Consider the following 15,872-nt stretch of genomic DNA (forward strand, 5'->3'; position numbering starts at 1 on the left):
GAAACCAATTGAACTTGTTTTCCCATAAAGGAAGGGTGTGCCAGCATGTGACTGGAATTGCCAACTCACCTGTTTTTTTCCAGTTCATTGTGTGTCGACCTACAGAAAAAACATAAAGAAAGAAAACATAAGTGGCGAGTTCTACACAAGCAAAGAGTGAAATACAGACGTTACATTTTCTGAAATAACCTAATACAGTCCTGAACAAAATCTTAAGAGCAAGGGAGAAAGGAAGTTATAAAGCATTGACATTTTGCATGAAAAGATTACAAGGGCAGTTTCAAAATTCAAAAAAGATAAAGACAGGACAAAAAAAACAAGCCATTATGTCTTAGAACATGGGAGGTTGCTGAGCCAATGCTGTACAGGTTTGACACAATAGTAGTTATTTTATATTTCTTAAAAGATACACAGGGTCACAAAAAGTAAATGGCTCTGAGTGAAAGCATCCGGTGGGGTGTCTGTTATTTGTTCTGTTTCTTCCTACCATTTCTTCTTCTATTCTGAGGCTCAACTTACAACCTCGTTACGATCCAGCAGCGCAAAGTGAAAACACATGTGACTTTTCCCTCTGGTCTCAAGACTTTAATCAGGAAAGTATGCAAAAGAACATCTACTTGTAATCTGAGAATAGGTATACGAGGTCGACAAACACAGGCTCAGATTTGGGACGTGAAAACTGTTCAAGACACTAATAAATCCAGCATACAGGAGACCTTACATGAGCAAATATTAACATGACATCCAGGCATTCACTGCAGCATCATAAAGCCTCTTACTGAACAACGCACAACAGAGCTCTTTGAGGACGAGTGTGACATTGAAGGCACTTATGTTTCCTCTGAGTAGAGCATTAGAGTGTGTGTGCATGTGGGCAGCTGTACACACACACACACAGCAGCATCCAGGCTCAGTCCCCTGTTAATAATGCGAAGTGAATCAGCTGATGCCTGAGAGTGTCTTTGTATGGAAACAAACTGAAAGGAGTCCAGGCCTCCTCCTGATTCCTAAATGGCCAAGTCCCCCCCAACCCCCCCCCCCCCCAACACAGAAACTACATCCTGCCTTCTCTGAATGAGGCTCGGGTTCATGTTTTTTTTTTTACTTTTGTACACTGGTTATGATGCGTAACGGTGGCAACAAGGATTTGTTTTTACAACTGGGAGCAGCTGATTAGAATCTCAAATAGCCTCAAATAATCCTTGAACTATGACCCCAAATGCCACAGGAGTTTAAAGTGAGGCTTCATGGATGCAGGTCACGAAGTATAAGGAAGGAGAAGGAAGTTCAAACCATCTTTTCTAGGACTGAAACTATCGTGATTAATCGATTACAGCAATAATCACCACCAAATTTACTCATTGATTGTCAACTGGAGTATACAGACTCTAAAAACGGCTATTTGCTGAAAGAACAACACAGTCAGTGCAGTAATTTAGACAAAACCGCATGAAAATATATACTTTTTGCATTTAAGAAGAAAACCTTCTTTGTCTATAAATATGTTCAGTCATACACTAAAGGACTGCTTCGTTACCGCATTTTTTTTCTTATTTATAAATGTAGTTTAATAGTTTTTTATTTGTATCTTTTAATGCATCTCTAATGCTGTGTTAAATGAAAAGCCTGCAAAATGTGCCAATATTTTTATCCAATTAATAAATTAATTGTCAGAATATTCTATAGCATAATTGATTGCTAAAAATAATCATCGGTTGCAGCCCTAATGTCTTCCATCCAACGGGCGAGGATTATATCCTCGACTCTGACGTCTCTGTCCGGATGTCTAAACATACAGCCAGTCAGGAATTTAGAGAAGAGCGGCAAAAGCAAATGAGGTGGAGTAGTAGTGCTTGGAAACAACTGGATGTGTCATCTAAGACTCATTGCTGTGGAAATTGATTTGTTAGCATGTCATGACAGTCATATAGCCAAGTATGTAGTTAAAAGCGTCTTCAGAATCACTGCAAGACTGACTGATACTGGAGATCCTTCCTTCCCTCAGCATCCACAACGACTCATTGAGTCGACATGAGATGCAACATTTAATTTCTCTACAGGATAAATAAAGTATTTTAGATTTGAATTGAATTGAACTTTTTTCACTTTCCTTCACAATTCTGAACCAGGCACCCATCCGCACAGGTCAGGAAAGAGAAGCAGCCAAGAGGCCTTGTTGTAACTCAGGAGCTGCAGACATCTTGAAATTGTTGTCCTTCACAAATCGAGTATGTATGGAAGCACGTCAAGAAGAAAACCAAAGAAAGGTTTCTAAAGCTGTTCAGAGTTCATGGGAAGAAAAATTCAGCTTGGGGCGAGGCGGATGATAAGTCTCTGGATGTGCAAATCAGGTGGAAACACGCCTCGAAAGTCTTTCAGCCAAAAGTGCTTAAACACTAAGGCAGGACACTCAGATTTTAGTTTGCAAAATTATTTCACAAACCACAAATTGTTTTTTCTGAAATATAACGGTAATTCACTGCTTTGTGTTGGTCTTCTATCGCAGAGAATCCTCAAAAACAACCATAGATGTTTGAAGCTGTAATGTTACACATATTTAAAAAAAAAAAAAGGTCAGAGTGAAATATTTTCCTTCTCTTTACAATAGAATAATAAGGCCTCTATAGTTACTATTGTGCTCAAGTGACAACAGACTGCACACGTCAACATTTACGACAAATAAAAGGAGCGGCAACATACATTAGTCACTGATAAGCTGCTAATTGTTGTTTACCTGAAACTCTCTTAAGTACCTGAACTAAAGGTTTCCATTTGCATCAACTATATTTCAGTGGTCATGCTTGGAAACTCCCATCTACAAGACATTCAGTCAAACACATCACAATCAAAAATAAGTTAAGCTTGCCAAACGTTTTCAGAAAAATTCCACTTTTAAAAAGGGACCAGGTCTCCAGAACCTGGTCCCTGGACTCTATCTGTGAGTCCGCCAAACGGAAGATGAATGAATGAGTGTGTTAATTTTTTTTTTCATCATTTGCGTCAATAGTTGTCAGCAACATTCGGGTCGCTTAGTAGCCCTAATCCCATTTTAGCAGGACAATTAAAACTTGTTTTTTCACAAAAAGAAATGTGTTTGTTTTCAGCTCATTATTGCTCTTTTAGGAATAAAGAGCAGCGTTTTCACAGGACATAAACACATTATGGGAGCAATTACAGCATGTCAAGGAGAGTAGCTTCCACTCCGTTAAAACATTCATCAAAACAGGACGCTTATGCAAACTGAAAATTATGCTAGAAATAACTTGTACGACGGAGAATTGGGGCCAGACTAAGAGTTTGTTTTTTCAATATTACGGGAATAAAATCCTAGAACTGGTAAGATAAAGACATAATTTTGCTTGATAGTTATCAAGATCTGATTTGACCAGTTCATCATTTTCATCATTCTTTCTTCCAAATAGACAGTGATTTGCTTTAATGTCCTGCTGCTGATAATAATTTGATGCTTATGTGTTAAAAAATTAAATATGTCCAATTTGTAAAACTGATACCAAAAGTATAACTTTACAGGATGCTCAACTTTTCATATTTTAACTTCTTATTAGTTTTTGTGTAGGAGCTATTATAAAATTACTACTTCATTACGACTTTATTCTGGTAATACTATAAGCTTTTTCTCATATTACTTAGTCTTCATTGCCATACAATTTTTTTTCCTTGTGTTATTACAACTTAATCTCATAAAAGTATGACTTGTGCTTTCTGGTAACACTATGAATTTATTATCTTATCATTACATCTTTTTTCTCATATTAGAACAACGCTATTCCCATAAAATCATTTTGTTTTGTCGTACCACTTTATTCTGCATTATTGCGTCTTTATCCTGGTGGCATTGTGACTTAATTTTTGTACAATTACGACTTTATTCTTATATTATTGTGACTGTATTCTCGTAATACTATGAGTTTATTCCCTTATGATGTTTTTTTCTTAATATTTTATAACTTTTCTTGTGATTTAGTTTTATTTTTTTCCTCAGCCTGGCCCTAATACTCACCCGTTAATATCCACTGCAAAAATCTATTTACATAACTTTAGTCACTCGTGTCTGACCAACCAGTCCTGACACAAAACTCCAAAAATCATCCAACAAAGACCGCCACAGCATATCTTAGTGTGGCCTCTTATTTAAAGAAAAACAATCAAAGTTAGATTACTTTCTCACAGGGATTTATAATCAGAAGCCATTTTCCTGCATCCTGACTGACAATATCTGAATCTCCAGTGCATGACAACAAATGCAGCAGAGATTATAAAGTGGCTCAAGGCCAGACATAACAGCACCAGGCGTCCTCCTTCGGTCTTGTAAGTGTGCGTGCATGTGTGCGGGTGCGCACGCCCGCAGAGTGGGTCAGCGAGATAAAGCATCCCTGCTATAAACGGCAGGCGAGAGAGGACAGAGTCAGATAAGCCTGTGGCTTTAAGCCTCAACCCGCTACCGAGGAGGCAGCTGCAAACTGGAGAGCAAACAAAACGTGCAAGATGAATTTGAATTTTAAGGTACGTTTTAGAAAGAACATTTAGAGCTGCAGCTCACAATCGTTTGAGTAATCAGTTATTCTGACGCTTAATCAAGTCATCGAGTAAGAAAAATGACACCTTCTGCTGCTTTTTCATTCACCACTTAAGCATGGTTTTTATAGAATTTTACAAGTATGTAAGAAATTCAGACAAGTAAATCACTCAATTCCTTTATTTAAATGAGAAAATAAACATTTTAATGCTTAAAATGTGACAAAATAGCATGCCTTTAGCATGATTATTTGTAGCAAAGGATGCAACTAGCTAAATAAATATAAAATAAATACTGAAATAAGCCCTTTCTGCATCACTTAACACCAAAACAGCATAGGGCTGTTCTATTTTTTTCAATTAACAAATTAATAATTGCACAGCAAAGGGTGCTTAATAAGACAATTTTACGGAACTTGAACCAGGTGCAGCTTAAACTAGGGAAATCAATGAGTTTAGGCAGAAAATATATACAGACAAATGTTGTTTTTTTTTATCTAAAATGCAAAATATATACATTTTTGAACAAGTACTGCTCTGATCGTGTTGTTTTTGTCAGCAAATTGCCTTTTTTGAGTATGTATGCTCCAGCTAACGATCAATCGATTGCTAAATCAGTTGACGATTATTTCAATAGTCGATTCATTGCAACTGTTTCCGCCCTAAAGTGTACGCTATCAACCTCTCCAAGAGGACAACTTAACCTTACTATTGCTTAAGGGGAGGAAGAAACAATACTTTGAAGAATGAGGTGTAGCTATATTATGACGGTCCATCACAGCTACAGGTCATCAGTGAAATAAACATACATTCTCTTTGCTATTTATATACAAAACAGCCATGATGAGTCAGGTCAAGGACAAAGGGCATTTCCACTGTCCTTCTGTTGACACGTGCAGGCTGTGAGTGATCTATCCAGTGTTAAAACAGTGTCCACACGGAGGTCAGGGAATGAGTTTTCAGAGCGCAGCGTTGCATCCTAACAAGGTGAGCAAGTGTTACTCCCTCTATCCGTCAGCAGTCATGAAATTATGGTTCGCTTGCGGAGACAATCCCAATTCGATTTAATGGGAGGCACTTCTGCAGTTTGAAGTCGGGCTTTGATGATTGATCGAACTAATTGTGATTGATCGAATATTGAAATAATCATCAACTAATTTAGTAATCGATTAATTGTGACCTGGAGAGTTCAGACCCTAAAAGAGGCCATTTGCTGAAAGAAAAACACAGTCAGAGCAGTAATTAAGTCGAAACTGTGCAAGTCTTTCATTTACGATGCAAATATTTTACCTTGAAGTCCTCGAGCTTCACCTGGTTCAAATTGTATAAAAAAAATCTCCTTTTGCTATTCATTTATTATTGCAAAAGATGATCAACAGATTAGTAGGCAGTATTTTTTAGCTGCAGATGCATCCTTTGCTACAAATGATCAAGCAATCATTAAAAGAAATAGCATTTCAGGCAATAACATTTTTATCTTCTTATCTAAAAAGGTAATTGAATTGTTTGCTTATTTGCATTTTTTGTGTATTTCTAATATTGTGTAAAAAAGCTTAAGGGGTTAAATGAAAATCCTGCAGAATGTGTCACATTTTTTATCTGATTAATCGATTAATCGTCAGAATTGATTACTAAAAATAATTGTAATCTGCAGCCCTACTGTGGAACTCTAAACAGGAATAAAGCGAGCTCCATCCCAATATGCAACTCTAAATGGTATTAGGTAGAAAGCAAGTTGATCTAGAGTGACCTATAAAAATATCTTCACGGAGAATATTTTCTAGAGTATTCCTCTCTTTGCAGAACGCCATTTTTGCTTGCTTATTTCCACCAACAGCTGATTTTGTCACTTCATCACAATCGCTCCAAATAAATACAACTTAAAGAGCAAATTGTGTTAAGGCATTCCTACATATGTCTGGGTTTGGTTTTTTTTCATCCCGAGCGCCATAAATAGGGCCGCTGACTTCTGATCATGACTGTTGCCATGCAGAGCGAGGCAGCGCTCAGCGCTCGTGACGAGTAACGTGCAGCTCCTGTTTGTGGCCCCGTTCTCACGTCAATATTAAAAGGCTCAGAAGGCAATCGGATGGGGGAGCTCGTGTTTGATGTGGGACTGTTAATGGGCAGCGTTATGTATGTATGTAAGCAGGAGGAGAGGATGTAATGCCAGCAGGAGGAGTGGTGGTGGAGGCAGGAGTTGATATGGAAGATCCTTTTCTGCATCCAACTACAGGTTCATGTCTTGGAGTGGAGAAGAAGCTAATGTTGGAACTAGGCATGAGTTACGCTGACAGCTTAAGGTCCTTTTAATGAAGCATTGTTTTCTCTTTCTGCCTTGAACATCCTCAGCGCTGCCCCTCCCCTACATGTTACTGCCCACAGCACGTTATCTAGCTGAAAGAAAGCAATTACCCTTCCCAACAAGAAAAATCTGTGAATTTTCCCCTAAAGCTAACACCATAAGTAGCAACATTATGTCAGTGGTGAGTAGATGGTAATTAACAGCTAACATTAGCATTAGCTTGACAGCAGGGCATAATTAAAATTAGAATGACAGTAAATGAATGTCACCAGCGATTACTTTAACTGTTCTGAGCAATATGTGATATTATTTAGCAGTGACTCCAATAATAATTTGCTTTTATGATTTATTAGTTTATACATTTTTGTTTTATTTTTATTTATTCATTTTTTGACAGGATGAACCAATCAGGTTTCATGTAGCTGATACTGATTTAGGGTTTCTTTTGAGGTCTGACTCAGTTTTTTTTTTTTTTTTTTTTTTTCACTTTTCAAGATACATGAAAGAAAAACAGTTTGGCAGGTTAAACGAAGTCAGTAGATTCTAATACAACTAAAAACAAATGAGTTAAGACTATTCCTGCTACTGTAAATGAGTTTATGACAATGTGATTTTTATTGGCCATAAAGAATATTATACCTAGAGCCTGAGAAACCTCTGGTTTCTCAGAAACTGTCCTTCTCTCAAACAATTGAGAGAAGCGCTGTCTCCAGCGAGGTGATGAAAACACCTCAGTTTTTGCTGATTTGTCACTATTCGATGTCATGATCATGGGAAAACTGCCTGATTCCGATCCTTGGCCGACTGACTGATGAGATTTTTATAATCACGCGGGCTCCACGTGGTTCAGTGTTTGAGCAGGCGCACTTTATAGAGGTTACAGAGTCCTATCTCCAGGTAAGGTAAGGTAAGGTAAAGTAATTTTGTTTATATAGCCCATTTTCAGCAACAAGGCAATTCAAAGTGCTCGTTTCAGATTGATTTTTCTTTTACATGTCTTCCCCTTTCTCTCTGCCCTCCTTCCTGCCTTTCTACTGTTGAATAAAGGCCACTAGTGCCACAGAAACCAAAGGAAAACTAACAACAACAAAAAAAAGATGTTCATACCATATTAATCACAAACTGATCCCTGCTCAGTAAGAACCTTACTGGGAATCTTACCTATATAAAGTCAAGGGCAGGACAGTTTCGGAGAAACCAGAAGTTTCTCAAACTCTAGGTATAATATTCTTTGTAATAAGTGCATTAAATTCATTCATTATTATTACATTCAATTATTATAGCTGTAACTGGTGCTATGTTGTTATACTTTTGCAGCAGTGCATATTAGTGGTGCTTTCCTGCTTTATTTTTAAACTGAATGTTATCATACTTTAAGGATTACACCTATATAATTAAGCATGTATGTGGTAGCTGTACAGAGTGGTTGGATCTAAGGTTACGTTTTCCTTGTTAGTCCTTCACAAGCAAATCTCGTGACCATAAAGAAACTTAAGGCGAAAGAGAAAGTAAGAACGTCAGGTAATCTACCAAACATGTATGAGCACTAATATTAATACAATAAAAATACACAAAAGTCCTTTTAAAATGATGACTGAAGACTTAAACATTATTTAAAATAACGCTGCAATATTGTTACTTCTGAACTCATTTTGATCAAGATCTCTCATCTGGATCAGGAAGACAGTTTGACAATCAGCTGATGAAACGCTGCTTACAACACACGTGCCTTCCTATGAGTAATTACTCTACATTTATTTTGCGCTACGATACATTTCCCAGAAGAAGAAGAAAAAAAAAAAGAGCCAAAAGAGCCGACAGAGATGATATTCTTACCTGTTGTGGTTGCTGCTGAACTTTTTATTTCGGAACTTCCTCTGCCTCTGGTAGTTTGTGCTCTGGTTTAAAGGGAAGGTCGAAGCATATCCATGTTCGCACTCTGAGGACAGAAAACCAACGGTTACAACTGACAGCCGCGGCTCTACACACACAGAAACCTGCTCTCCAGACACTGTTTTACAGATAGTTTAAAATATATTAACACATGTCACCTCTCTCTCTTCTTTCTATGTACTCCGCTGCCTCCAATAACCGCTGGATATTTAATAGCTGGACATCGGTCATTCTTCCCTGAGGCTGTCTGCCGTTAACGTTGAACTTCGCAAACGGCAGGAACGCTCGGTCGCTTTTTAAAATGTATTTATTTACGGAAGACAGTACTGCATCTAATGGGTCTGGCTGAAAAAAGACACCTTACTGGCCTATAGAGAGCTTTTCTTACGAGCTCTAATAAAAATGATGGTACAAAAAGTCCAATCTTTCCGAGCTAGCAAGCTACTATTAACAACCCTCAGTTTTTAAATCTTGTTAGAAAATGTTAGTACCCGTGTATCAGAGGAATATTTTTTCTAGAAAACAGGATATCATTTTTTGTTTTTTTTTTTTTTTTTTACAAAAAGAGATGTGAATAGAAAAGTGTCCCTAAATGAGCCAGAACCCAGCAAAGCGTCTGCTGCTCGTTTCTTCTCCTCTCCTGTTTGTTTACCTAGCCGCTCAGCTGGGAGGCGGGAACTAAGGAGGGGTTTGAGTGAGGTAGACTGGTTTAAACGCGGTGTATTCTGGGACATTGAGTATTTTCGTGAATTTGCTTTAAGCTATCGTTTGAAGTTACAAGTCGTACTTTTTCGGAGTAAAATTAACAAAATGTATTTAGATATATTTCTATCACATTTATAATGAAAAAAATCGTAAATATTTTTTATTATAAATTGATAGTACAATTTGAGATAAGGGGTACGATTAAATAAGCATTCACTTCTACCTACTCTTTTTTCAAACATAAAACCAGTAAACTAATTAATTTGTTCTTGGCTTTGTATGCACATGTTACTACTTTACTAGATTAAAAAAACCTGTTTGAAATAAATGAATAGAAAATGAATTTAGATGCTTCATCATGTTCTGTTGTAAATCACAATTTCACTAAGATCAAATTTATGAACAAGATTTAAAAGCACAGTATGGAGCACCAAAAGCGACAAATTCTGATAAATAAATGGATGTTGCATATATACATAAAAATAACATTGGAGATACATGCATTAAAATGAGAAAATAAATTAAGCTCTACATATTTTAAGGCATTTATCATAAATGCATTTAATGTGTGAATTTATTAATGAAAAATGAAAAATATGGTAGTTATAATTAAAATCTCCTTATGGTACCTAATTATTATTTTTTTATGATTCTCACAATCATGTGCTACAGTGCATCATAAAATAGTTTGCAGTGAGGAGATGTGAGTGTTGATGAGACAACACAATAAATCAGATGTTAGGATACCTATTCTTTGCCAAAGCTATAAACTACATTTCAATTCTGACATTTATTTATGTGTTTTCTTAAATCCACATATTAAATTATAGATTATTTATTTTTAATATCACCACTTGTTATAAATTATATCACGAAACATGTATTACATAACGTTATTTACTGGATTTCGGCTCTTTGGCATGCTATACCTTTGGATATGAAAGTTTGCTTTTGGAAGGGTTAATTTTATCTTATTTATCTAAAAAAATATTTACAAATCAAAGAGAAAAACTGATCATGGTGTGTTGTTGCATTAGTAATAAACGATATCTAAAGAAACGCCTACATAATAGCATGAGTTATGACTGAGCAACGAGGATTAAAAGAAAAAGAACTCTAAGTCCCAGACTTCACCTGGGCGGTGGGAGTGTTTTTCTCGGCTTAAGCCAGGCCCAGCAACACGTGACATCATAGACGAGCACAAGCCTGATTGGCGGACGACTTTGACGGACGTGGAGGGCTTAACCCGCAGCTGACCAACCGCGGCAGAGATTTGCGCCATGTGGAAGGCACTGCGACACGCCCCCAAATAGCAGGAAGCAAACAATTGAGAGAAGCGCCGTATCCAGCGAGGAGATGAAAATTCCCACGTTACAAGTGGGGGAAAAAGTGCCTTCTCATGCGCGCAGTCCTGGAATTATTAATATTTCTGCGCTGAATGCAAAGCGACTCTTATAGACTCGCGCTAAAATGCAAAGGCATGTCCAACAAATCATGCCCGATTATAAGGATATGATATTATATTTTACAATATGCATTGTTCATACTGTATTATTATTTAATTAAACGCCACCAGATTACTACCATAAAGGCCTGAGTCTTCGTGCATTTCGAGATTTGCCATATGCAGAAAGTCTCATAACTTATTTATAGTTGCATAAACGCTTCCGAGATGGGGAATCTGACACGTCAAACCCAGAATTACAGGTACTGTAAAACTCACTTGCATTCACTGCGTATTAAAAAAACAACAACAACAAAAAACAATTGTTTTTGCCATATATGGCCCCCTATAGAGTCTGCCGGGGCACAATGACATCATCCTAAAGTGAGCCCGGGAGGACGCCGCAATGTGATCAGATTTTATTAGAACATTCATACACACCTAAACATCATCGGGGTCTATGTTGTGCTTTAACTGTGCTGCAGGGAAAATGACTGATCCCTGTTTTTTTTTCAGAGTTGCAGAGGCACGCAGCGACGATGCCTGCTGCGGATAACACACAGAAACAGTTTAAACATGAATCAAAGCACGCTTTTTTTTCTCCCCCCTTCTCCCCTCTTTTTCTAACGCAAAGATTAAATCGCACGTATTGTCCGTGCAAACCTGCCCCAGGCTGTGCTTATTGCAGACAGTGGTGCACGAGTTGCATGAACTCAGCCCTTTGTTGTCTGAGACTGTTGACAATGAGGTGATTTTTTGTTTGTTTGTTTTTATCCTCCTGAAATTCAGATGAAAAATGTAAAGGTAGGGATTTAAAAAAAAAAAAAAAAAAAAAAAAAAAGCAGCAGAAATCAACTCACTTCCGTCCTTGCGCTCGGCGCTCTCCACAATCCTTGCAGCATCCAGTAGCATCTGAACGTTTTTCAGGAAAGTGATCTGCTCCATGTGGGAGTCTTTGGAGTTGAAGACGTCATTGAAAGCGCAGCTGGACATGTCGAAATCTTGCTGATCCAAGAGGGATGCTTCCGAATCAAAGAAGAAGTCGTCACTCTTCAAACTTCGTCTTTGCCTCTCAGTTTTGGCCATTTTTTCCCCTTATCTTCTGCTTCTTCTTCTTCTTCTTCTTTTCTTTCTTTCCTCTCTCTGGAGTTTTAGCGCTTTCTAACGACGTGCAGAGCGCTGAAAGCAGTGCGGTGCGGCAGCAGGAAGCAGTTGGCGTTGCTCTTGTTAGATGGTTTCTCGTTTCTTTCTTTCTGTTTTTTATGAATGCAGGGTGTTTAATGTGGCCAATGTCAGTGGATGCTGGTGCATGGGAAAGAGGAGGAGGGCGGCCCCTGGGTGTCTGAGGAGTCCGCATGGTCCCTGTGCCCGCCCTCTGGAATTGTCTTAATAAGAAACTGTCTTAATAACAAGCCAGTTTAGTTTAGTAGCTTTTGTGGTTATTTTGGTTGCATGGAAGAAATTAGCACATTTTATTCTCCCAACACCATGAAGCGTTTAACATTTATGCTACATTGCAACCTCCATTAAAAAAGGAAGGACTTTACAGTTTGAGGGAAAAGTGTGAATTTAAAGTGCTAAAATTCAGAACCACAAGAAAAACCTTTTGTATGTGAGTGGGTGGGACGAAGCTGTGGGATGGCTTAAGCATCCAAACAGTTTAAAATGTCTTTTGAGGTCATCACTGCATACCAATTTGAGAAATAATTAGTACCATTACAGCTATCAATCCTATTATTGCTACTTACTAAAGCTGCCGACTGTTACAACAACATTACGGTGTTGTAATAAAAGTTAAAAAAATTATATTTACAGACTCATCGACTCATTTCCTTGAGACTTTAATGAACAAAACAAGCTAAAGCACACATTTAGAAGATTCCCAATTTGCACTTATTTTCTATGAACTATCAAAATGGCAGAACAGTAATTAAGAAGAAAAAAATTCTTTACATGTTTTAGGAAAGTTTTGTTTACTCCACAAAACATTTGTACAGACAATAAAGGTCAGATACGTTTTAAATTTCAGTGTGAAATTTTCCAGTGCAATAAAAGATTATTGTATTTTTAAAGATTTTAAAAAAGAAAGATTTCTACTAGAGGTGCCAGTGAATGTAAAGGGCCCAGTGTATAACAAAATTTATTGCTTTCTGATTTATAATAAAATTCCTCATAAGAGCCTTTCTTACCTTACATAAAACCACATGCTTACGTTTATATTTACATGTGTTGTTTGGAGCACATGCAAATAACACGTGGCCGGCTGGATGTGAGATGAGATAAATCTGCTTTGATGGGTTGGAAGACTATTTTATTGTATATTTCTATGGATCATATTTAAACAACAAGCTGCAGGACTGGTGGAACAAACATGTATGTGCAGACTGAGGGCAGAGGTTATGCCTGTATTTTCTTTTCTTCTCATCATTAGTGTCGGTCTTTTTGTGTTTTTGAAACACATGATGCCAAACCTGACATGACTAGTCCAGACAAAAGACTAGGTCCTGACAGAGGAGCACAAAGATGTCACTGTAGCATCAGATGCACCTGTATCCGACAAAAAAAAAAAAGAGAAGACAAAAATGTCACTCAGAGGTGCGTTTGTTTTCCTTGATCTCGTGCCATTTCCAGTAGACCTTTTGATGGGTTGCCGCATTGGGGTCCGTTTTGACAAAGAACACGTTGAGGCACAGCCCTGTGTTAAGTCCTGACAAGCCACCCTAACCACCTCCCCACCCACTTCAACCCGCCCTCCTACCCCTGCTCTCCTTTGCCACTTCAAAGGGGCTGGCAGCGGCACGTATTCGTTTGATGTAAAGTTCACAGAAGCAGAAACTTTCAAGTCCAGCGAGCGCACGGGGGGAATCTCTGAAGGTCTCTCCTTCTCCTGCCCCTTCACCTCCAAAGCCTCAGTGAGGGGCAGCTGTGGAGGAAGGAAACCCCCTCGAGTTCTTGGCCTATTTTAGACTGCGAAAACCGCTAGCACCCACTCACGTCCAAATCGGAGGATTTTGATGAGCAGTCTCTCTGGGATTTCAACCCAAACATCCCTGCTTAGATCACAAGGCACCATTAGAAAGCTCAAGTATCTGAGGTGGTAAATGCGAGGTGTGACGAACTCTGAAAATTTGATTACAGTATTTACGATCCAGCCTGAGAGCCACGAGGCAGGAGAATTAAGGAACTCTGCACAACATGAGTCACGTGTCCCAGAGGGCAAACACTGGTAACAGTGGGAAAGTAAAGATTTATGAGAGACCACTGCTTCAGGGAGGCATGTCCTACAGGCACAAAGTGAAGTCAAACCCTTCCTCTTCACCAGAATCACTCAGATTAAAGGCCACTCCGTGATCCTTTTCTTTGAAGGCAGTGCTCGTGTCAAACTGTAGTGAAACAGCTTCAAAATCAACAGGAAAGACAAGTGCAGAGGTCAAACACTCATAAGAAGTAAGAGTTCTTTCAACTTCTGCGAACATCAGCTTATTGGTTTGGGAAGGAGGGAAATAGATGAACAAATGCTAATGTCAGCCAAAGAAGAATGAAATGGCGGCTCAATGAAAACATTTATTACTCAGTGCCTTGCAATAGCCCGAGGCACTAAGTAAAGCAATGCCCAATAATACCAATCAAGAGTCCAAGCTTGTGCCTGAGTTTTAGACTGGCATGGAGTCTTTGTGCTTGGAATTTGCTTGTCCGTCTTCTTCATGCGTTTGTTCTTCCTCCCACAGTAAAAAAACATGACTGTGAAGTTTATAGGTCCCTCCAAATTAAGTGCGAGTGTTTATGTGCATGTTGCTTTGTCCTGTGCGTCTCTATCATGGACTGTCAAGCTGTCCATGGTGTACCTTAAAACTTTAAGCAGATGTAGTTTAAAGGATTCATAAAAGGCTTTACTTATCCCAAAGGAAAATTGAATATTGTATCACAAAAGGTTCTTCAAAAAGTTATTATTGATGCTGATGGTTGGGACCAAAGAGGATTTGCAGTAGATCTGGTCTATATTCCAGCCGGTCTGAAGTATTTTAAAGACTCTCTGTTGTCTTAAAGCAACAACCCAAACATCCCTGCTTAGATCACAAGGCACCATTAGAAAGCTCAAGTGTCTCAGTTGGTAAAAGGTGTGCTAAGGGTTGTCTGTGGTTTTCTTGATTTTATGAAGGATCCTTCTTTGCACTATCATTTCCTGTTCACCTCCTCCGCCCAATGCTCCCCAGAGTGCAGTCATGGTTAAAGTTGCCACTTCAAAATAGTTTTTACCAATCTGTGCAACCAATGGAGACTTGTTCAGTCGAACTGAAAAACTGAGTTGAATGAAAAGTCTATGCATGTTTGTTTAAATTTGCTGGGCAAACTTTCTAATTTAACTTCCAGAATAAATTAAAAGTCGCTTGCAAAGTGAGAACATTCGTTATGTAAATTGCCCCAGTTCTTGTTTTGCAGAGGCGATTTTGCGTCATCTCTGAGTCAGCTCCATCCTCTGAGCAAGCAGAGGTCGCATTAGTACGCAATAAAATGAAACTCTCAAATCTTTCAGAGACAGTAGCACACAAATGGTAGACGCATTGCCACAATAAAACACTTTCATATAATAGTTCTCTATCACCCGCTATTGCTTTCCCAGAAAACTGGCTGACATTTTCGTGAATGTCACCAATTTACATCATCCTCACAGGACCACTTCAGCTGGAGCGTGTTCATAGGTAATTACGCAACATCCACAGAGCGAGATCCGGCTCTCAGCGTGCGAGTGGGTGTGGAAAGGGAAACAAACAATAACAGATAGGATGGACTGACCCAAAGACAAAAACAATAAAAATCTTGAAAAGAGAAGAAGAAAAAAGAAAAGCAAAGTTGAATATGAAATTCGCTGAAACTTTTCCAGACTCAACGTACCCGCAATCGAATGATTAAAGTGTAGAGATGTATTGGAATGACCAGAACAGATCTAAATCCAGTATGTTAAAGGCTTGAAAAGTGATTTCCACAGAC

At 38.4% G+C, this 15,872-nt stretch overlaps 1 protein-coding gene across 2 annotated transcripts in view; it reads right to left on the bottom strand.

The window, feature by feature from the left end:
* mxi1 (max interactor 1, dimerization protein) overlaps nt 1-12,185 on the bottom strand; it is a 39,618-nt gene extending 27,433 nt beyond the window's left edge. The window contains exons 1-3 of one of the 2 annotated variants that reach the window (XM_008410321.2): nt 11,744-12,185; nt 8,678-8,780; nt 70-99 (exon numbers count right to left, since the gene is read on the bottom strand). In XM_008410321.2, coding sequence (XP_008408543.1) covers nt 70-99; nt 8,678-8,780; nt 11,744-11,969 — 359 coding nt within the window. In that variant the 5' untranslated portion in view covers nt 11,970-12,185. Of the gene's footprint in view, nt 1-69; nt 100-8,677; nt 8,781-8,892; nt 9,411-11,743 lie in introns of those variants that run through there. The other variant, XM_008410404.2, reaches the window with a different exon arrangement.
* Nucleotides 12,186-15,872: the final 3,687 nt, after the last annotated feature.

The sequence above is a fragment of the Poecilia reticulata genome, linkage group LG1 (genome assembly GCF_000633615.1).
Source record: "Poecilia reticulata strain Guanapo linkage group LG1, Guppy_female_1.0+MT, whole genome shotgun sequence".
NCBI lineage: Eukaryota > Metazoa > Chordata > Actinopteri > Cyprinodontiformes > Poeciliidae > Poecilia > Poecilia reticulata.